We start from the raw sequence: 20,770 nt of genomic DNA on the forward strand, positions 1-20,770 counted from the left end.
ATGATGTTGTTAGCCACCCTGAGCCCTTCGGGGATGGCTGGGACATAAATATAAAGTGAAATGAAATGAAATATACTTTATATATAACCACCCTTTGATTTTGCAACAAGACGCGGGACTACAACTTTGTCCGCTTAGGTCGGACCTTGTCCACCTGTCCCCATTATTTCACAGCCCTGCAAAAGAAGGCAGCCTGTAACTCTAGGTATTTGAACAGAGGAGCCAAAGCTCTCCCCCCGCACTTGAAGCTTCCTGGCCACTGAAGTCGGGAACCGGAAGTCTAATTAATTTCCCGCTCAGCCTTTTGAGAACAACTGCGCAGGCGCTCTTTATTAGAAATTACCCTCAACCGACCTTTACGCCTTCGCTCGCGTCCTCTTCTCCTATAGGCCAACGAGGAGCGAGATCCTGGAGAAAGGCGGAAACCAAACTCACATGGTGGAGGCTCGCGTGGTCTCGGGGTAATATGGTAAGGGGCTAAACGACTCATCCCATTACCTTTCTTGGGTCCCCATTTCCTCTCCCCCCCCACCCCAGCAGATTCTTTTAAAAACATATTTATTGTTTCAGTATGTCTTATCTTTGCAATTGTCTGTATCTTATCGACCTTATGCTGGTCTATGACTATCATAAAGCTTGATTGATGTTGTTGTATATGGATCAGAACAAATTGGGATTTTTTTTTTAAAGTTGGCCGTTGGGTGCCTTAACTTTTGAATTTCTTCCTGTTCCTGTGAGATTGTGGGATTTACTGCCAAAAGGATTCAGCAACCATATATGACTTGGAAAGGGGATTGGACAGATTCCCAGAGGGTTTGTTCATCAGTGGCTACTAGTCATGGTGACTAAAGGGAACGTCCATGTTCACAGGCAGTTATCCTGTGAATTCCAGTGCCAGGAGGCAACATCAGGGGAAGGCCTGTTTGTGTCCTGTTGTTGGGCCTCTAGAACAGGGGTCTGCAATCTGTGGCTCTCCAGATGTTCACGGACTACAGTTCTCATCAGCCCCTGCCAGTATGACCAATTGGCCATGCTGGCAGGGGTTGATGGGATTGTAGTCCACGAACATCTGAAGAGCCGCAGGTTGCAGACCTCTGCTCTAGAATAACTGGTTGGCTGCTATATGAGACAGTGTGGTGGACTTGGTGCCGTGGCGTAGTGTGATCTGCTTGGCATGTGGCAGATTCTGGGTTCAATTTCAAGCACCCCTAGTTTAAATAATCTGGCAGTGGAGGATGTGAAAGAGCTCTCCCTGAGAGCCACTGCCACCAGTGGACAATACCGACTTCAATGAATTCAAGCAGCTTCATGTGACTCGATGGACTACTGTTCTGATCCAGGAGGGCTCTTATGTTCTTAATTTCCTCCCTTTTCTAGGATACAAATCCAAAATGGGGTGTCCAGAATTGGTCACAAGGTTGGGCATATTGGAGCCCATTTGAAATGCATGAATGAACTATGCTTAGAATGATAGAGGATAATCATAGAGTTGGAAGAGACCACAAGGGCCATCCAGTCCAACCCCCTGTCATGTAGAAATATACAATCAAAGCATGCCTGACAGATGACCACCCAGCTGCTGTTTAAAAACCTCCAAAGAAAGAGACTCCACCACCCTCCGAGGCAGTGTATCCCACCGTTGAACAGCCCTGACTGTGTGGAAATTCTTCCTAATGTTTAGGTGGAGTCTCTTATCCTGTAACTTGAATCCATTACTCCTTGTCTAGTCTCTGGAGCAGCAGAAAATAAGCTTGCTCCATTTTCAAAATGAATCTTCAGCCTAAATCTACTGTTGTGGACAGTGTCAAAAGATGTCTTGATTGGAGAAGTGGTTTCCTGGCTTCTGAGCAGACTTCAGGTGGTGGGTTGGTTTGCTCGAATACAGTTTGGTGGCTGGATGTCTTTGCGTTGTCCTCCTTGTGAAAGAGTTTTGGTGGGATTGTTCATGTTTATGTATTCCTTTTTAGTTGCGTCGGGAGGCCCGTCAGCGCCGGGAATATCTTTTCCGCAAAGCCCAAGAGGAAAAACTCCGAGCTGTCGAGGAGAAGAAAGAAAAAATCAAGAAAGCGCTAGATGGTAACAAAAGACTCCCTTTTATTTGCAAAAGTGGTGTGTGTGTGAGAGAGGGAGGCTTTAGTAACCAGTGCATGTGTGCATGGATTTGTAACCCTTCATCCATGGTGCAGTAGGTCATGTCTCCAGTTATCGAAATGACGGCAACATTCCGTCTTCTTCCTATTGACGCTTTTTGAAAACTAACGCGCCACAGTTAAAAAGTAACATATGAGGGCCATCCATGTCTGGCCTAAATTATTTGACTTTAGTTATATTCCGGCCAGACCCGCGGGTCCTGGGAGGTATACAGTCCCATCATCTGAGTCATATCTATCTCTGCTGTCAAAGAGCTCATCATTTAAATCTTGGGCGTGGATGGTTTGCGGAAACAAAATGAAGGAAAGCTTTGAAGGCCCTTCCGCTTGCTTGCATTTTCTTGTCCCTGTTATACTCCTTCCAGCAAGACATCACAGCCTTCCGCTTCTGTTTCTCCTCCAGTTTGGAAACAATAACAGAGTAAAAATGAGAAAAAAATCTTTCTTCCAGTATGTGCTTTTTTTTTTAAAAAAAAAGGTGGATATATTTCCTTCCACTTCCCTCCCTACCCCACTTACTTACTTACACACCCACACACACACTTTTCCTTTCCCCCCAGTGGGAACTCAGTGCAACTTATATTCTTCTTCCCACTTGCCTTTTTACCATCACAACAACACTGTGAAGTAGGTTAGGCTGAAAGCATGTGACTTGTGAGTTTCCATGACAGAATGGGGGTTTGAACCTGGGTCTCTTAGATCTGACTCTGTAGCCTTCTTTTTTGAAGAAGGGACCTGTATTACTCCTGTATAAATTCTTCATGCATTCTGTGACCTCCCCACCCCCTTTTGGTCACACTGGGCTCTTGGGTACCCAACAGGTTAATTCTAAACATACTTGTGCCCTTCTAAGTCCATTGACTTCAGTAGGATTGGAAGGGTGTATTTCTGTTTAGGGTTGCACTGTGACTTAACTCTGTATTCATGTAACAAAGTGTGTCCTTCCTCTTAGTGAGTTCTGAAAAATAAATAGCAGTCTTAATGCAGTCCATAAAGCAGGCCATTGGACATCAGCCTAGTCTTGAAAACCAGTTAGAAAGAAATTTGTTGTTTAGTCCACTTAGCGTCTATAAGATGAACCAAGTCTTATTCCAGCACAAGCTGTCCTGAGTTGCTTCATCAGCTGCATGTAGCGCAGAAAATCTTTTGGAAATCCCTTGTTTAGTTTCAGCCGCATCGTGTCAACTGTTTCAGCAAGAAGCTAAAAATTGGGGCAGTATAGTGGCTCGTGGTAGAACCTTGAACCTTGGAGTCTTGTGCTGTGAACTCACTACATCAGCGGTCTTGGATCACGACCCTTTGATAGGAGGGTAGAGGTGCCAGCCCTCCCCCTTTTTGAAAGGCCTTCTACCATGACTCTTCCTTGTCTTGGCGTGTACACGGAGAGGAGCAGCAGCATAGTGAGATGAAGTCACTCAGCAGTGGTGAAGATTCCTCCTCAGCTCTGACTTTTGACTTGTTCCTCACCACTACGCAGTGCCTGGTACTTGGCTTTTCCCCTGTTGTTTTGATCTGCCGCCTTTGGTCTTGACCTGAACATCAGCGAGGTTGTAACTTGGGATTTCCCTCTTCCTGTCACATGATTCTGATGCCCCATGACTTTCTGTCGCATGCTTGCAACTCACCAGCTCTTAGCCTACCATAAAAGATGGTGATCACATTGATTCCGAGAATGTTCTTGATGTTTTTTGACCACCTGGAAGACCCATTATAAAAGTGCAGTTAATAACCCCTTTGAGAGTCTTCTTGCACTGGCTGGTAGGAGTTCTCTCTGTGGCCTCATTTCGGCATCCATTTCAGCATTCTGGAACCTTGTTTTGTTTTTCCCTTCCAGAGAACTGCCTCATCCCCACAGAACTACGGAAAGAGGCCCTCAGGTTACAGAAATCAATTGAGTTTGATGACGGGGGTGCGACAGGTAAGTGCAGACTGGTTTGAAACAGACTGGTTTGAAACAGCAAAGCAGACTGGTTTGAAACAGCTTTCAGAGATCCTCTTTTAGCTGTGTCTAAAACATCATATGACCTTGTTGGACAAGATAGGGGGAAAGGGGGTGGGAAAGAGGAGGGAGGGACTCCTCTGAGTCCCAGCAGGAGGGTCATGGCAGAAATAAAGAGGGTTCTTCTCAACACTTACTTGGAGTCACGGCTTAGGACCAAAATCCTGTTAGGAATTCTGGGAGAGTGTGAGTGACTGTGTTCAATAATAGTTTCCACTTCAAGATTACACCCCCCCCCCACTACTTTGAAATAATGGGTTGACTGTTCATCTGAGAGAGTTTACCCTGAATTAAAGAAGGCATGTTGGGTCCTGTAACTCCCCTCTCCCCCCGCCCCCCAAATTGTCTGTGGGAGTATGTTGATGCCTGGGGATTATTCAGTTTTATAAGCATGTTGATGCCTGGGGATTATTCAGTTTTATAAGCAAACTTGGAGCAGCAGTGGCGTAGTGGCTAAGAGCAGGTGCGTTCTAATCTGGAGGGACCGGGTTTGATTCCCCGCTCTGCTGCCTGAGCTGTGGAGGCTTATCTGGGGAATTCAGATTAGCCTGTGCACTCCCACACACGCCAGCTGGGTGACCTTGGGCTAGTCACAGCTCTACGGAGCTCTCTCAGCCCCACCTACCTCACAGGGTGTTTGTTGTGAGGGGGAAGGGCAAGGAGATTGTAAGCCCCTTTGAGTCTCCTACAGGAGAGAAGGGGGGATATAAATCCAAACTCTTCTTCTTCTATGCCAAAAAAAATGTGCAGGACATCCCTCTGTTGTCCCTGTAAATAGAAAGGAAGAAAATAACAAGAAAACAAATAAGAATTGTGACTCCGTTTGTCATCTGACTACCCAGGTGGAGTTGCTGCAGGAGGCCAGATGCCTGGCTATTTCACAAACCGCTTTTTGGGAACGCGGTGGCTGCGGCTGGTTGCCTTTGAGCAAGCCAGGAAGGAGATTTATTTCCCATGTTATATTTACTACTGACCCTGGAGCGGAACTTGCGTGAAATGTCTCTGACCTCTGAGTAATCAGAGTCCATCCTCTTTCCTACTGTACAGGATTAATGGAACTAACTTTCTTGGGTGTAGGGGGCCTTTTGCTGGCAGGACTTTGTTCCGTTAACAGGACTTTGCTTTGGGATCCCGAGGTTTCTAGTGGAGAAAACCTGTTTTATGCATGGGTAGCTGAGAGTGTCGGTCTCCTGTCAGATTTGTGATTCCTGTTTTGCTATATCAGGGGCGACCACTCATGTGGACGATGAGTACCGCTGGGCAGGCGTGGAAGACCCTCGCATCATGGTCACGACCTCGCGTGACCCCAGCTCCCGTCTCAAGATGTTTGCCAAAGTATGTTGGGTTGTTTCGTCCTTTTAGCAGGAGGCCCGGGGAACATCTTCTGATGGGGGGGGGAGGCGGAGGGGCCTAGAAGTACACTTTGTGGGGTGGGACAAGATTGTTTTTTCTTCTTGCAGGTTGATGGTAGGGTTCAAATTCTCATTGTTGAAAATTTATTATTTTATTTGATTGAGTTTATATTCTGTCCATTCCGTCCTAACCACGGTCGGGTTCCGGGCGGTCAACAAAGATTAAAGCATAGTGATTCAGTACAACAGGTGGTAAATTAATCTTACTAAACCCTAAATGTGTGAACTGTCAATGGCAACTAAAATAGCAATATCCACTATTGAGCCCTTCGGGGATAGGGCGGTATACCAAATTCAATAAATAATAATAATAATAATAATAATATTGCTCATGGTATATATTTCCCACCTTGGCAGATCTCCTGTTGTCTGAGGATTGGGAAGGCAAAGCTAAGAAAAGGATTCATCATTAATAATTAGTAGTTTGTGGTTTGGGGACCGGCAAGATAGCATAGTGGACAGCGGGTGGCCTCAACCAAAGCCCCGGTGGACCATCTCCATCTTGCAGGCCCTGTGGAACTGTAAGGCTGAACACCACTCAGACAGAGTCAACGTAAAAAGAAGAACTTGATTGATTTGGGTCTCCCTAGCTACAGGGTGCCGGAGCTGAGGATTCTTGTCCTCAGTTCCAGTATTTATTCTATTTACAAAAACAGACAGCAACCAATCAGCTTTTCCCCCTCCCCCCAGTTCCTGGTCTATCATTGGTTCTGACGGAGCTACATAGTTTCGTTTTGCCGTCTTTCCCCAGCTTGGTTTAAGAACATAAGAACATAAGAACTAGCCTGCTGGATCAGACCAGAGTCCATCTAGTCCAGCATTCTGCTACTCGCAGTGGCCCACCAGGTGCCTTTGGGAGCTCACATGCAGGATGTGAAAGCAATGGCCTTCTGCTGCTGCTGCTCCTGAGCACCTGGTCTGCTAAGGCATTAGCAATCTGAGATCAAGGAGGATCAAGATTGGTAGCCATAGATTGACTTCTCCTCCATAAATCTGTCCAAGCCCTTTTTAAAGCTATCCAGGTTAGTGGCCATCACCACCTCCTGTGGCAGCATATTCCAAACACCAATCACACGTTGCGTGAAGAAGTGTTTCCTTTTATTAGTCCTAATTCTTCCCCCCAGCATTTTCAATGGATACCCCCTGGTTCTAGTATTGTGAGAAAGAGAGAAAAATTTCTCTCTGTCAACATTTTATAGACTTCAATCATATCCCCCCTCAGACGTCTCCTCTCCAAACTAAAGAGTCCCAAACGCTGCAGCCTCTCCTCATAAGGAAGGTGCTCCAATCCTTCAATCATCCTCGTTGCCCTTCTCTGCACTTTTTCTATCTCTTCGATATCCTTTTTGAGATGTGGCGACCAGAACTGAACACAGTACTCAAGTGCGGTCGCATCTCAATGTGCTTTATATAAGGGCATGACAATCTTTGCAGTTTTATTCTCAATTCCTTTCCTAATTATCCCCAGCATAGAGTTTGCCTTTTTCACCGCTGCCATGCATTGAGTTGACATTCCCATGGAACTATCAACTAAGCCCAAATCCCTTTCCTGGTCTGTGACTGATAGCACTGACCCCTGTAGCGATGTATGTGAAGTTTGGATTTTTTTTGCCCCTTCGTGCATCACTTTACATTTCGCTACATTGAACTGCATTAGCGATTTCTTAGCCCACTCACCTAATTTATCAAGGTCGGCTTGGAGCTCTTCGCAATCCTTTGTGGTTCTTACCACCCTACATAATTTGGTATCATCTGCAAACTTGGCCACCACACTACCCACTACTTCCAAGGTCATTTATGAATAAGTTAAAGAGCACTGGTCCCAAAACGGATCCTTAGGGGACACCACTCCCTACATCTCTCCATTGTGAGAACTTCCCATTTACACCCACTCTTTGTTTCCTGTTTCTCAACCAGTTTTTAATCCATAGGGGGACTTCCCCTCTTATTCCTTCATTGCTGAGTTTTCTCAACAGTCTCTGGTGAGGAACTTTGTCAAAAGCCTTTTGGAAATCCAAGTAGACAATGTCCACTGGTTCCCCCTTATCCACATGTCTGTTTACACCCTCAAAAGAACTCTGGTGTAAGACAGGACTTGCCTCTGCAAAAGCCATGCTGACTCTTCCTCAGCAGGTCTTGCTTTTCTACATGTTTAATAATTTTATCTTTAATGATAGATTCTACTAATTTACCAGGAACAGATGTCAAACTGACTGGCCTGTAACTTTCCGGGTCCCCCCTAGACCCTTTCTTAAAGATTGGTGTGACATTGGCCATCTTCCAGTCTTCAGGGATGGAGGCCGATTCCAGGGATAAGTTGCATATTAATGTGAGAACATCAGCAATTTCATGCTTGAGCTCTTTAAGAACTCATGGATGAATGCAATCTGGGCCAGGGAATTTGGTAGCATTTAGTTTATCAATGGCTGCCAGAACTTCTTCCTTATCTACCACTATCTTCGCTAGTTCCTCGGATTCGCCTCCTAAGAAGCATGGTTCAGGTGCAGAAATTTTCCTCACCTCCTCTTGGGTGAAGACAAATGCAAAGAATTCATTCAGCTTCTCTGCAATCTCCCTGTCATCTTTTAGCACACCATTTGTTCCTTCGTCATCTAACGGACCTACCGCTTCCCTAGCTGGCTTCCTGCGTTTTATGTCCTTGAATCACTGTTTGTTGCTATTCTTGATGTTCGCAGCCATGCGTTCCTCATAATCCTTTTTTGCCTCCCTTACAGCTAACTTGCTTCTCTTTTGCCACCATTTGCGTTCTCTCTGGTATTCTTAATCAGTTAAGTTGGACTTCCATTTTCTAAAAGACATCTTCTTTTTTCTAATAATTTCCTCAACCTCCCTTGTTAACCATGGTGGCTTTCTTTTGGACTGGGTGCTGCCTTTCCTAACCTGCGGAACACATTCCAGCTGAGCTTTTAAGACTGTGTTTTTAAATAACCTCCAAGCACCTTGGACATTTTGACTCTCTTAATTTTCCCTTTCAGTTTCCTGCGCACTATCCCCCTCATCTTTGAGAAATTTCCCTTTCTGAAAGCGAATGTAACTACTTTAGTAGTTGTCACTTGTTCGCATGCAGAGATACTGAATCTGACAGCATTGTGGTGCGGCTGTTCCCTATCGACTCAACAACACTGACTTCCCGCGCAGGTCCTGGGTCCCACATAGAATTAGATCTAGGATCCGCATCTCCCTGGTTGGTTCTACAACCATCTGCTCTAAGCCACAGTCATTTAGCATATCCAGGAATGTTCTCTCCTTACTATGACCTGAACATGCATTTTTCCAGTTTATGTGGGGATAGTTAAAATCGCCCATTACCACGACATTTTGCTTTTGTTGGCCTCTCTAATTTCTTTTTCCATCTCAGAATCCTCTTGTGCACTTTGGTCAGGGGGGGGACGATAATATATTCCTAATGTTAAACTTTGCTTCACCCCTGGTATTGATATCCACAGGTGCTTCCTGTAGAGGAATCAGCTCCCCCCTGCCATTGTCTATTTTATGTGACACTATGCTCTCTTTTGATGTAGAGCCACCCCCAATAAGCCCTGTCCTATCCTTCCTGTAGGGCCTGTAACCTGGGATAACAGCATCCCACTGGTTCTCCTCATTCCACCAATGTCTCTGTGATGCCCAATCTATCCATCTCCTCCTTCAAAACTCTGTACTCCAGCTCCCCCATTTTAGGTCGAATGCTTCTACTATTAGCATAGAGACACTTGTATACTCTGTCTCTGTCCTTAACCTGGGATTTATGTGTTTTGCCCTCTAGCCTTTTGTAGACACTATCACTTATCACATTGCTATGCTCCTCGCTTGTATGTGGTTGATTTAGAAAAACCTCTCTCTGTGTCTGCATCCCCATGGACTCTGTATTCCGAACCGAAGTCACCTCAGCTCCTGTCGGCTTTCCCCCAAGGATCAGTTTAAAAGCTGTTCTGCCACCTTTTTAACGGTTTCCCACTCTAAAGCAAAAAGGCGGGAGCTGGTGATTGCTGGGAATTGTAGTCTTGACAGGAACTGTTTAAGGTCCTCATGTTGGTCGGTCCCTGAGATCAACCCCGGCTGATTGGCTGGCTGGCAGGTCTCCGTCCCAAGGACGAGTTTGGAGGTCTTCCTCAGGGTTTAGACTTTGCACTAAGGCACGAGGAAATAGCCTCTGCGCATGCACACAGTGTCTTTCTCGACTGTAGACCGTCCCTACCTTTGTGGGAGCAAGGAGCGAGGTTTCCACATTGGAAGGTGTGGCTTGCAGAGGCAGGTGCCATCCCCTCTTGCCTTTTGTTCGTCATTGACCGCCGGTCTGATTCTGGCTGCTGTGGCTCCTTTGCTCCACATCTTTTTTTTCTTCCCTTTTTGGATCTAGGAGCTCAAGCTGGTCTTCCCAGGGGCCCAGCGCATGAACCGAGGCCGGCACGAGGTGGGCGCCCTTGTCCGGGCCTGCAAGGCCAACAGTGTCACGGATCTGGTGGTGGTACATGAGCACAGAGGGGTGCCTGGTGAGTGACACTCCCCGGGTGTCAGGGGAGTTCATTGTTGACAGCAATAAGCTTGGTCAGGGGGAGGAGCAGATGTGGCCAGATGTGCATGGTGTCAGGCTCTCGAACGTGGAAAAGCAGAGACCGTAGGAAAGTCCTAAAGCAGTTTATTTCTACAACCCGAAGAGTAACAGAGAAAGCTGAATCTAAGCTCTCCCGCTTAGATCCAGCGATTATATCCTTCAATCCCCCCCCCTTTGATTCTCACCAAATGTGTTTCACAAAGTGTATAACATTTGCACTACAGAGCTTCAAGAAACCTGGGAACGTTCGCACCTTCCCGCAGGAGGGCTGGCGCCAGGGAATTGCCAGGGAGGGGAGAGGGAAACAGGAAAGCATTTACAGGAAACATTTGCAATTCCCACACAGCAAGACATCTGGGCATTGACAGGCATGGACCTGACACATGGCAGTTCTGTCTCGACTGTGGCTGGATAAATTGATGCAGTTTTATCATACTTTGGGCAGCTGTGCGGCTGGGCTTGCTTTTGCAGCTCACCTGCAACCATTTGGGCTTTCTCTACCGTTTTGACTATACATACAAAGCTGTCTTAATGCTCTGAGTACTGGCCCATCTAGACAGAACATCTCGCTCTAACTCTCAGTCTGGGGGTGAGCCTAGCACATTGTTGCACATTGGAGAGTCAGCGTGATGTAGTGGCTCAGTGGACACTAATCTGGAGAACTAGGTTTGATTTCTTCACTCCTCCACAGGAGTGGCGAACTTTTACCTGGATTTGTTTCCCCACTCCTACACATGAAGCCTGCTGGGTGATCTTGGGCCAGACAGAGTCTTCTCAGAACTCTTGTCAGCCTCACCACACGAGGTGGGGAGAGGAAGGGAAGGAGTTTGTAAGCCATTTTTGAGACACCTTGCGGCTGAGAAAAGCGGGATATAAATCCAAACTCCTCCTCCTCCTTGATTGCTCTGAGCCTGATTGACAGGAAGAGTGGTTCATAAATCAGTCATAATAATAATAAAGCATAGAGTGGTGGGTATGTTGGAGTAAAATCTGGGAGATCCGGGTTCAGATTCATCTGCCTTGGAAGACTGCTGAACAACCTTGGGCTGGTTGCTCTCTCTTAGACTTGCCTACCTCGCAAGGTCATTGAGAACATAAAATGGCAGAGTGGGGGGAGAGAGGTTGGGAGCTTCTTTGGGTCCCTGTTGGGATGATAAGTATGGGTTAATTAGCTAGAGAAATGCAGGGTAAACTGAAACAGAGCTCACTGTCTAGTGGTCTGAGCGGCTGAGGCTGATTTGTGCATATTGAAGAGGAGCAGACCCCTAGGTGAACAGTTCCGCCCTTGTAGCAGCAGCAAGAGAAACACAGCTGTATTAGGCTGTAATCCTATGCAGACATACCTGGGAATGCTGTGGTATCAAGTTGCAGCTGACTCCTGGCAACTCAAGGAACTGCATGGCGTAGTGGTTAAGTGCTTGCACTGCCACTCACACGGTCAGGAGTTCGAGCCCCCTGTGGGTCGGATATCCTGGCAGCTGGCTCATGGTCAACTCAGCCATCCATCCATTCCTTGATTGGTAAATGAGTACCTAGCACACAGAATAGCTGGGGAAAGCAATGGCAAACTACCCCACAAAAACGGCTTGCCTATGAAATCACTGCTTGCAGTGGTACCTCAGGGTCGAACACGAATGAAGGGGAAACTTTACCTTTTTACCTGGCAACCCAAAGGCAGGAGATGTTCAGAGGTGGTTTGCCATTACCTTCTTCTGCATAGCAACCCGGTTTTCTTGGCAGTCCCCCATTCAAGTACTATCTGTATGCAACCGTGATTAGCTTTCTACAGCCAATGAGCTCAAGTTAGTCTGGATTATTCCCATTAAATGAAGTGGGCCTTACTTCTGAGTAGACATTGTAGGGTTGCAGTCTTAGTTCCCTTGACATCTGTGAGTTCTTGAAGCAGTGGATTTCCGTTTGGAGCGGCTGCATTCTGGCCCAAATGGGAACATTTTTGGTGGGGCCCAAGGTCTGTAGAATTGTAAAGATATAAATAAAGTCTATTATAGACTTTATATCGCTATGGTAGAATAGAAAGCAATCAAAATGTGCGCTTAAAAGTCCATGTGAGATAATGGACCAAACAAATCTAGTATAACATTTCATATATATAAGCCTATAAGTAAACAAATCAAATGTGTAGATCACCTTTGAAAAGTACGCTATCATATCTGAAGCATCTCAGTCCCTGAGGGGAAAAATCTTGTCATGATATATGAAAAAAGAGAAGAAAGATTCACCAAAGGGTCATCTTCTAAGTCAGCAGAAGTTTGCCAACCCCAAAGGCTGGAGACAGACAGTCTAGGGCAGAGTGGCAGTTAACCTTTAACATGATTGGTGAGTTCAACTTGACTCTAGACCAGTAATGGCAAGCCTTTTAGAGACTGAGTGCCAGGGGCGGAGCAAGGGGAAACTGCACCTGGGGCACGCTTGCGCCCTGTGCCCCTGCCCTGCCCTGGAATGCCCCTGGAATGTCCCGAAACACCCCCACCCTGCCCCCGGAACACCCTCGCCACACCCCCGCAGGCGCACGTGCCCAGTGCATCGCGCATCCTTCGCCCCCTTGGTGCTATGCCACTGCCGAGTGCCCAAACTGGGGTGACAGCTCGCGTGCCCACAAAGAGACCTCTGGTACCTCTGGTACCTGTGCCACAAAGAGACCTCTGGTACCTGTGCCATAGCTTCACCACTACTGCTCTAGACCAATGAGAGGCTGTGGCCGGGGCAGGGGGAAAAGTATCCTTGTTGGATGTATAAGCAGTGCATTGTATATGCTAGGTTCAGAGAGAGACTGAGTCTGAGTTGAGTGTTTATGTTCAACTTTGTTCTTGCTGAAGAGTTCATAGTCTTATAGTCTTGTATAGCATGGACTTGTGTAACCTTGCAACTGCTAAAGTAAAACCTTCTTATGGAAAGAACATCTTGCGTGGAGAGTATTATTTTCCAAGTGTGGTAGGAGGTTGCAGTGAGTGCCAGAAGACTATAGACCAGTGGTGGCGAACCTATGGCACAGGTGCCAGAAGTGGCACTCAGAGCCCTCTCTGTGGGCACATGCAAACAGAGTCGACCCCCCCCCCCCCCCGCATACACACATGTAGGCTGGCCTGGGCTGCTGGGCTCAATTATTAGCATTAAACCTAAGACCTAGTTTTGGGGAAGCAGTGTAGATAACCCTGTTAAGCGCAGTTAAACCCCACTGATTTTCATGCGAAGAACTAAAGCGCGATCCTTTACCTGGCAGTAAGTTCGGTTGCTGGCAATGGGGCTTGCTTCTGAGTCAACCCTCCTAGGGTCGTGATTCACCCTTTGGAAGAGTTGCACGGTTGCTTCAAAGCAAAGCCACTGACTACCACCAAGCTTACTCCCAAGTAACGCACGCCTCGGGGCCAACCGTTTTTTCTAAACTAAAACCTCAGTATACAGGTTAAATTGCCGTGTTGGCACTCTGCGATAAATAAATGGGTTTTGGGTTGCAATTTGGGCACGCGGTCTCGAAAAGGTTCGCCATCACTGCTATAGACCTTCTCATCTTACCAGAGTAGCTCTGCTTTAAACTCTGCTGATAAATCTGACCAGGCAGGTTGGAGAGTGGTTTGCCTGCCTCAGTGTGTTAAGAAGAGGAGAGGGTCCATCTCATGTACTTTGCAAAGTGTTGTTGTGTGTGGCCATGTATTCAGGGCCTTATTGCTTCATTTTTTTTTCTCTCTTTCAGACGGGCTCATAATCTGCCACTTGCCCTTCGGCCCGACAGCCTACTTCACCCTTTGCAATGTGGTGATGCGCCACGACATCCCAGACATCGGCACCATGTCGGAAGCCCACCCCCACCTCATTTTTCACAGCCTCACTTCCCGGCTCGGACAGCGGGTAAGATACGCCGAAAAAGCAAGCTGGGAATTATTCGGAGAGAAGTCGGGAGCCAAAGCTGCTCGCTGGTGTCGTTGTTCCTTTGTATCCATGATTTCCAGGAAAGTTGTGAATATAAATCTGATCATAGAGTTGGAAATCATATCAAAGCATAAAGTTGGAAAAGCCCACAAGGGCCAATGAGTCCAACCCCCCGCCATGCAGGAAGAAGAAGGAGGAGGAGGAGGAGGAGGAGAAGGAGGGAAGAAGAGGAGAAGAGGAAGAAGAAGAAAAGAAGAAGAGGAGGAGGAGGAGTTTGGATTTATATCCCCCCTTTCTCTCCTGCAGGAGACTCAAAGGGGCTGATAATCTCCTTGCCCTTCCCCCCTCACAACAAACACCCTGTGAGGTAGGTGGGGCTGAGAGAGCTCCGAGAAGCTGTGACTAGCCCCAGGTCACCCAGCTGGCATGTGTGGGAGTGCACAGGCTAATCTGAATTCGCCAGATAAGCCTCCCCAGCTCAGGCGGCAGAGCTGGGAATCAAACCCGGTTCCTCCAGATTAGATACACGAGCTCTTAACTTCCTACGCCACTGCTGCTCTCAGTCAAAGCACTCTCAGCAGTTGGCCATCCAGCCTCTGCTTCAAAACTTTCAAAGAAAGAGACTCCACCACACTCCAGGGGCAGCATATCCCACTTTCGAAAAGCCTTTATTGTCAGGAAGTTTTTCTAATGTTTAGGTGGAGTCTCTTTTCTTGTAGTTTGACTCCTTGTCCTAATCTCTGGAGCAGGAGAAAACAAGCTTGCTTCCTCTTCAACAAGACATACCTTCAAAATTTTTAAACATGGCTATCATGACACCTCTCAACCTTCTCTTCTCCAGACTAAGCGTACCTAGCTTCCTAAGCCGCTGCTCACAGGGCATGGAATCTAGACCTTTTACTATTTTGGTCGCCTTCCTCTGGACACACCCACCTTGTCAATATCCTTCTTGAATAGTGATGGCCAGAACTGGACACAGTATTTCAGATGAAGTTTGACCAGTGCAGAATAGATTGGTACTGTCACGTCCCTTGATCTAGGCACTAGACTCCCATTGATGCAACCCAGAATTACATTGGCTTTCTTGGCTGCTTCATCACACTGCTGACTCATGTTCAATTTGAGGTCTCCTAAGCCGCTTTGAGATTCCTTACAGTACAGAAAGATGGGTGTAAAACCCATGCTTTCAACTCTCTATCCCACCTTGCTTGCATGCTGGAATTCAAGGCAGTGTTTGCAAGAGTCTTGAGTGGTCTTTTATCTGGAAATAGTCTGGCCCCTCAGCAAGGTTGTTTTACTTGGTGTCTTCTGACAATTCCCTGTCTCAATCTACTGTGATATTCTGGGCTGGTGGGAATAGGATTGTGCTGGGGAACAGTCCATACCAGCCCCCAAGAAATCCCTGGGGAATGTTCCTCTGGTCATGAATTCAGCATAGATCATTCCTGTGGGATTTGCGTCGCTGTCAGATGCCACAATCCTGCAGTTTTGCTTTGTTCTGCTCAGGGCCAGCTCCGCCTCCCAAATTGTCATGAGGGTGATGGCGGCCGAGTTCTCATCCCTCCCGGTTTTGCATTTGAGTTTTACTGAACGTTGTATTGTCGAAGGCTTTCACGGCCGGGATCACTGGGGACCAAAGGTCAGGCTACTTCTATTCAGATGCCCTCACCTATTGACCTTGCTATCCTCATTGTTACTCACATGCTAATGGGTGGATCCCACTCAACACATGTAAATCTAGCTTGCTAATTGCACCCTTTACTTGTTAATAGACAGTGGTTCTTTCCCCCACCCTGGACACTCCAACAGGTATATATACTCCACTTGCTTTCCTACTATCAGATCCTCTGAAGATTCCAGCCACAGATGCAGGTGAAATGTCAGGAGAGAATGCTGCTAGAACACGGCTTTACTGAACGCTGCTCATTTGTTTGTTTTTTTAAAAACACTGCATTCTTATGCCTGCCTTTATTTCTTTCCCACCTCCCAAAGGTCACCAGCATCCTCAAATACCTTTTCCCAGTACCCAAAGATGACAGCAAACGGGTTATCACCTTTGCCAACCAAGATGACTACATCTCCTTTAGGTATGTAGGTACCTGGTCATTTCCCTGAGAGAGAGATTGGGTGGAGGGGTTCTGCTTCAAGGGAAGATGAGAGATGAGTCTCAATTCAACCTTCCGGAATGATTTGACTTGCAGGCAACTTTCTACTGCGTTTGTGGGTGGGGGGCTCAGCGGGTCTGTCTGCCTTTTGCTCTAGTTGAGCGCCATCTCAAAATGGCTGCTGCAGGAGACCAAGCCAAACCCACAAAGTCTGCCTCCGGAGCCAAATACTCCCCCCCCCCCCCCACACACACACACATGCTAGGAAGAAGGAAGTCCTGAAGTGGGATGGGGAACCAGACATTGACTATGGCAGGGGTCTGCAACCTGCGGCTCTACAGATGTTTATGGACTACAAATCCCATCAGCCCCTGCCAGCATGGCCATGAACATCTGGAGAGCTACAGGTTGCAGACCCCTGGACTATGGAAAGCCCAGATGCTTACATGTATTCCTCATCCTCCAGTGGAAAACTCTTTTGGAGGAACAGCAGTGGCGTAGGAGGTTAAGAGCTTGTGTATCTAATCTGGAGGAACCAGGTTTGATTCCCAGCTCTGCCGCCTGAGCTGTGGAGGCTTATCTGGGGAATTCAGATTAGCCTGTGCACTCCCACACACGCCAGCTGGGTGACCTTGGGCTAGTCACAGCTTCTCGGAGCTCTCTCAGCCCCACCCACCTCACAGGGTGTTTGTTGTGAGGGGGGAAGGGAGAGGAGATTGTAAGCCCCTTTGAGTCTCCTGCAGGAGAGAAAGGGGGGATATAAATCCAAACTCTTCTTCTTCTTCTTTCATTTGAATGAGGGAAGCCAATAACAAGTCCTGCCTTAAAAAGTGCCCCCCACTTTCTGCAACAGCAGGGATAGCCGCAGTAAGCAAAGAGAAAGGGTAGAACCAAATGGGGCTGTCGACGTCTTGATTTGGTCTCCTGGCCTTTTGAGATGCCTTATGAAAGTGTGGAATCTTTCCTGGGCAGGCACCACGTCTACAAAAAAACCGATCACCGGAACGTGGAGCTCACCGAAGTTGGGCCAAGGTTTGAAATGAAATGTGAGTAATGTCCGTAAGAACGTGAAATAATCAAATCCCGAGTTCAGCTGTTCCAAGAACTCTGTGGTCAAGCTATCTGTTCGCTTATGGCCTCAGCACTGCCAGCTACAGTGTTGGGTTAATAGCACAAGCATGCTTGACAGGGTCAGTCGCAGATAACGTGGTGTAGTGCTTGTTCAATTAGAATGTGGGGAGTCAGGTTTGAGTCTCTAGGCTGCCATGGAAAATTTCTGGGTGACCTCGGGCCAGTGACACCATCTTGGCGAAGAAAAAATGGAGGAGAGGTTAATGTAAACAGCTTTAAGTCCCTTTTGGAGTGAAAATATGGAGGAAATACATTAAAATGTATGAAGTAAATAAGTAAAAAAATGGGAAGGATTTTTTCCCCTCACAGAAAGAAATTGGTATAAAATTTAAGATGGCCTCAGTACAGGTGTAGTCTGGAGTCAAAACCCGATCCTTCGTTTTAAGACTCTGGACTGTATCGCTTCAGAATGCTGTGCGGGAAGGATGGCTCACCTGGGTAATGTACCTTTGTATAAAAAGAAATTCTCGATATGCAGAGAACTAGAGGCCCTTCTCCTTCAGAACAGTTTTTAAAGTGTGAACGAATCCCCTCTTCAGCCCAAGGAGCAGCAGTGGCGTAGTGGTTAAGAGCAGGTGTACTCTAATCTGGAGGAACCGGGCTTGATTCCCCGCTCTGCTGAGGCTTATCTGGGGAATTCAGATTAGCCTGTGCACTCCCACACACCCCAGCTGGGTGACCTTAGGCTAGTCACAGTTCTTCTGAGCTCTCTCAGCCCCCACCTACCTCACCGGGTGTTTGTTGTGAGGGGGGAAGGGACAGGAGTTTGTAAGCCCCTTTGAGTCTCCTATGGGAGAGAAAAGGGGGATATAAATCCAACTCTTCTTCAAATAGTCCTGCCCTGGCAGGATTGAAAGATGGAGCAGACTTTGTAGTCTGGACTAGCCCAAGCTTATCAGAGCTTAGTAGCAGGGTCAGAGCTCAGAAGCTGGCGATGGGAAACCTCGACTCATCTATCTTGAGAATCCCATGGGAGGTCACCCTAAATCAGGGGTGGGCAATTATTTTTTCCATGGGGCCGCATAAGAAACAAAATATTGTGGAGGTCCGGGCCAAAAGGCAGGGGGGCGAGGCACTTTTGAAAGCCCCGCAGAAGCGGGCAGCCAAGGCAACCGGCTTCTGTGGGGCTTTCAAAGACGCCTCGCTCCCCAGCACAGCAGGGGGGCCAGTCAGCCGAATGTGGCCCATGGGCCGTATAATGCCCAGGTCTGTCCTAAATGGATTGTGACTTGATGGCATTTAATGAACTAATTTTAGTCAGCTGATCGCCCACTTGCTGAATGTCTATATCAGGGGTCTGCAACCTGTGGCGCTCCACATGTCCATGGACTACAAATCCCATCAGTCCCTGCCAGCATGGCCAATTGGCTGGCAGGGGCTGATAGGAATTGTAGTCCATGAACATCTGGAGAGCCACAGGTTGCAGACCCCTTCTCTATATGAATGGAACAGCCTGGGGTCTTTCTGGGTGGGCTTCTCCCTGGGTGGGCAGCAGTGGCGTAGGAGGTTAAGAGCTCGTGTATCTAATCTGGAGGAACCGGGTTTGATTCCCCGCTCTGCTGCCTGAGCTGTGGAGGCTTATCTGGGGAATTCAGATTAGCCTGTACGCTCCCACACACACCAGCTGGGTGACCTTGGGCTAGTCACAGCTTCTCGTAGCTCTCTCAGCCCCACCTACCTCCCAGGGTGTTTGTTGTGAGGGGGGAAGGGCAAGGAGATTGTCAGCCCCTTTGAGTCTCCTGCAGGAGAGAAAGGGGGGATATAAATCCAAAAAACAAACAAACTCTAAAGCGTTGGTTCTCTGATTGCAGTGTATATGATCAAGCTGGGAACGTTGGAGCAGGAAAGTACGGCTGATGTGGAATGGCGTTGGCACCCGTATACCCACACGGCCAAGAAGCGGAAATTCCTCAGTGTGGAATAGGAGGGGTCATGTGCCACTTTTCCCTTTGCTGTACCTGGTCTCTTTGGCACGCAGCTGTATGCTGGTGACATTTTGGACTCTAAAGAAGACTGCGTAGATGGAACTCTTCTACCCCCTCCGAGGACTGAAAGTCTCCCTGGTTCCTTCTGCCAGGGGGCCCCAGTCTCCCCATTTGTATTACACGGATGACTGGACTGCCACAAAGGCTTTGCTTATTTGTTCAGGGGAGGTCTGATAGCTGTTTGCTGTCTCAGGTCTCTGCTGCCTCATGTAGCTGTGGAATTTGGCACCTGTCAACCAGGGCTGCGCTTCGGACAGCTGCGTGCTTTCAAAATCACCCACGGGGCGACGGATCGTCTTCTTACAACCCTCCCTGCAAAACCCTGAAACGTTCTTCAATTTGAGCAAGGGCTGCCAGGAATGGCCAAAGCCGTTTTGGAGAGGTGGTGATACAAAGGGGCCGTTTTCCCTTCTTCCCTGCAGATGTTCATCCGGGGAGGGCCCCTTTGGGTTAACCAAAAGGATCTCCTCGCCCCTTCTTGGTTTTGTTTTCTTAGGTGTGCCTCTCAGTTCTGGGGTCACAGGAAGTATTTCCCATGGGGTATATCCCAGGGCGAGGGGGAATTCTGCCGGAACATGGGTCAAGGGTGAATAGAGGCCAGAGAGTAGGGAGAGCATTAGGAAAAAGAGGGGGCAAGCAGAGACAGGAAACTCCCTTTTGGAAAGTCAGCCTAAGTCTGTTTTGCAGAGGAGGTACGAGGGATTGCGAGACCCGGCAGGTTAAGCGGATATAATAAACACTGACATTATAAAGACGGGCTGTTTCTTCAGTATTTCAATACAATGCATTGTTCCATTTGTCATATTTCCTTTTTCCTGTATTTTCCCACAAGACAGTCATCACAATCTAGGGACGTTTCGTGGTGGTCGAATACATTCCAAACTGGCATGGGCCTGAATATCTGAAAAGGTGGAGGAAAAGCAGGGATCTGTGTGCCAAGTCCAGGAGAAAAGGAAAAACAGTGGGGTGCTGTGTGGTTTCCGGGCTGTATGGCCGTGTTCTAGCAGCATCCTCTCCTGACGTTTCGCCTGCATCTGTGGCTGGCATCTTCAGAGGATCTGATGGTAGGAATGGAAAGCAAGTGGAGTATATATACTGTGAGGTGAAAAGGTGAGGCCATCTGAATAGAGTAGCCTGGCATGTGAGTCACAGAGAAGTCTGTAGCATGGGAGTAACAATGAAGCTAGCAAGGTCAATAGGTGAATGGATCTGAATAGAGGTATCCAGGTCTTTGTTCCCTTTGAGTGCTATAGTCTATAATTGTCCTGTGTTTGTGTGGAGCTGATCAGTCACTGTCTTGATTTACCCCTGTAGGACAATTATAGACTACAGTACTCAAAGGGAACAAAGACCAGGATACTTCTATTCAGGTCCATTCACCTATTGACCTTGCTAGCTTCACTGTTACTCCCATGCTACAGACTTCTCTGTGACTCACATGCCAGGCTACTCTATTCAGATGGCCTCACCTTTTCACCTCACAGTATATATACTCCACTTGCTTTCCATTCCTACCATCAGATCCTC

The 20,770-nt window shown here is 47.6% G+C and overlaps 1 protein-coding gene across 1 annotated transcript; it reads left to right on the forward strand.

Annotated features, from left to right (window-relative positions):
* Positions 1 to 339: 339 nt before the first annotated feature.
* Positions 340 to 19,995, forward strand: IMP4 (IMP U3 small nucleolar ribonucleoprotein 4). Its single transcript, XM_048491167.1, has 9 exons — positions 340 to 469; positions 1,968 to 2,076; positions 3,985 to 4,068; positions 5,375 to 5,484; positions 9,940 to 10,072; positions 13,847 to 14,001; positions 16,015 to 16,109; positions 17,100 to 17,173; positions 19,070 to 19,995. The coding sequence occupies exons 1-9, from the start codon at positions 467 to 469 to the stop codon at positions 19,180 to 19,182; spliced, it is 876 nt and encodes a 291-aa protein (XP_048347124.1). The 5' UTR covers positions 340 to 466; the 3' UTR covers positions 19,183 to 19,995.
* The last annotated feature ends 775 nt before the right edge of the window (positions 19,996 to 20,770 follow it).

This window comes from Sphaerodactylus townsendi, linkage group LG03 (genome assembly GCF_021028975.2).
Source record: "Sphaerodactylus townsendi isolate TG3544 linkage group LG03, MPM_Stown_v2.3, whole genome shotgun sequence".
Lineage (NCBI taxonomy): Eukaryota > Metazoa > Chordata > Lepidosauria > Squamata > Sphaerodactylidae > Sphaerodactylus > Sphaerodactylus townsendi.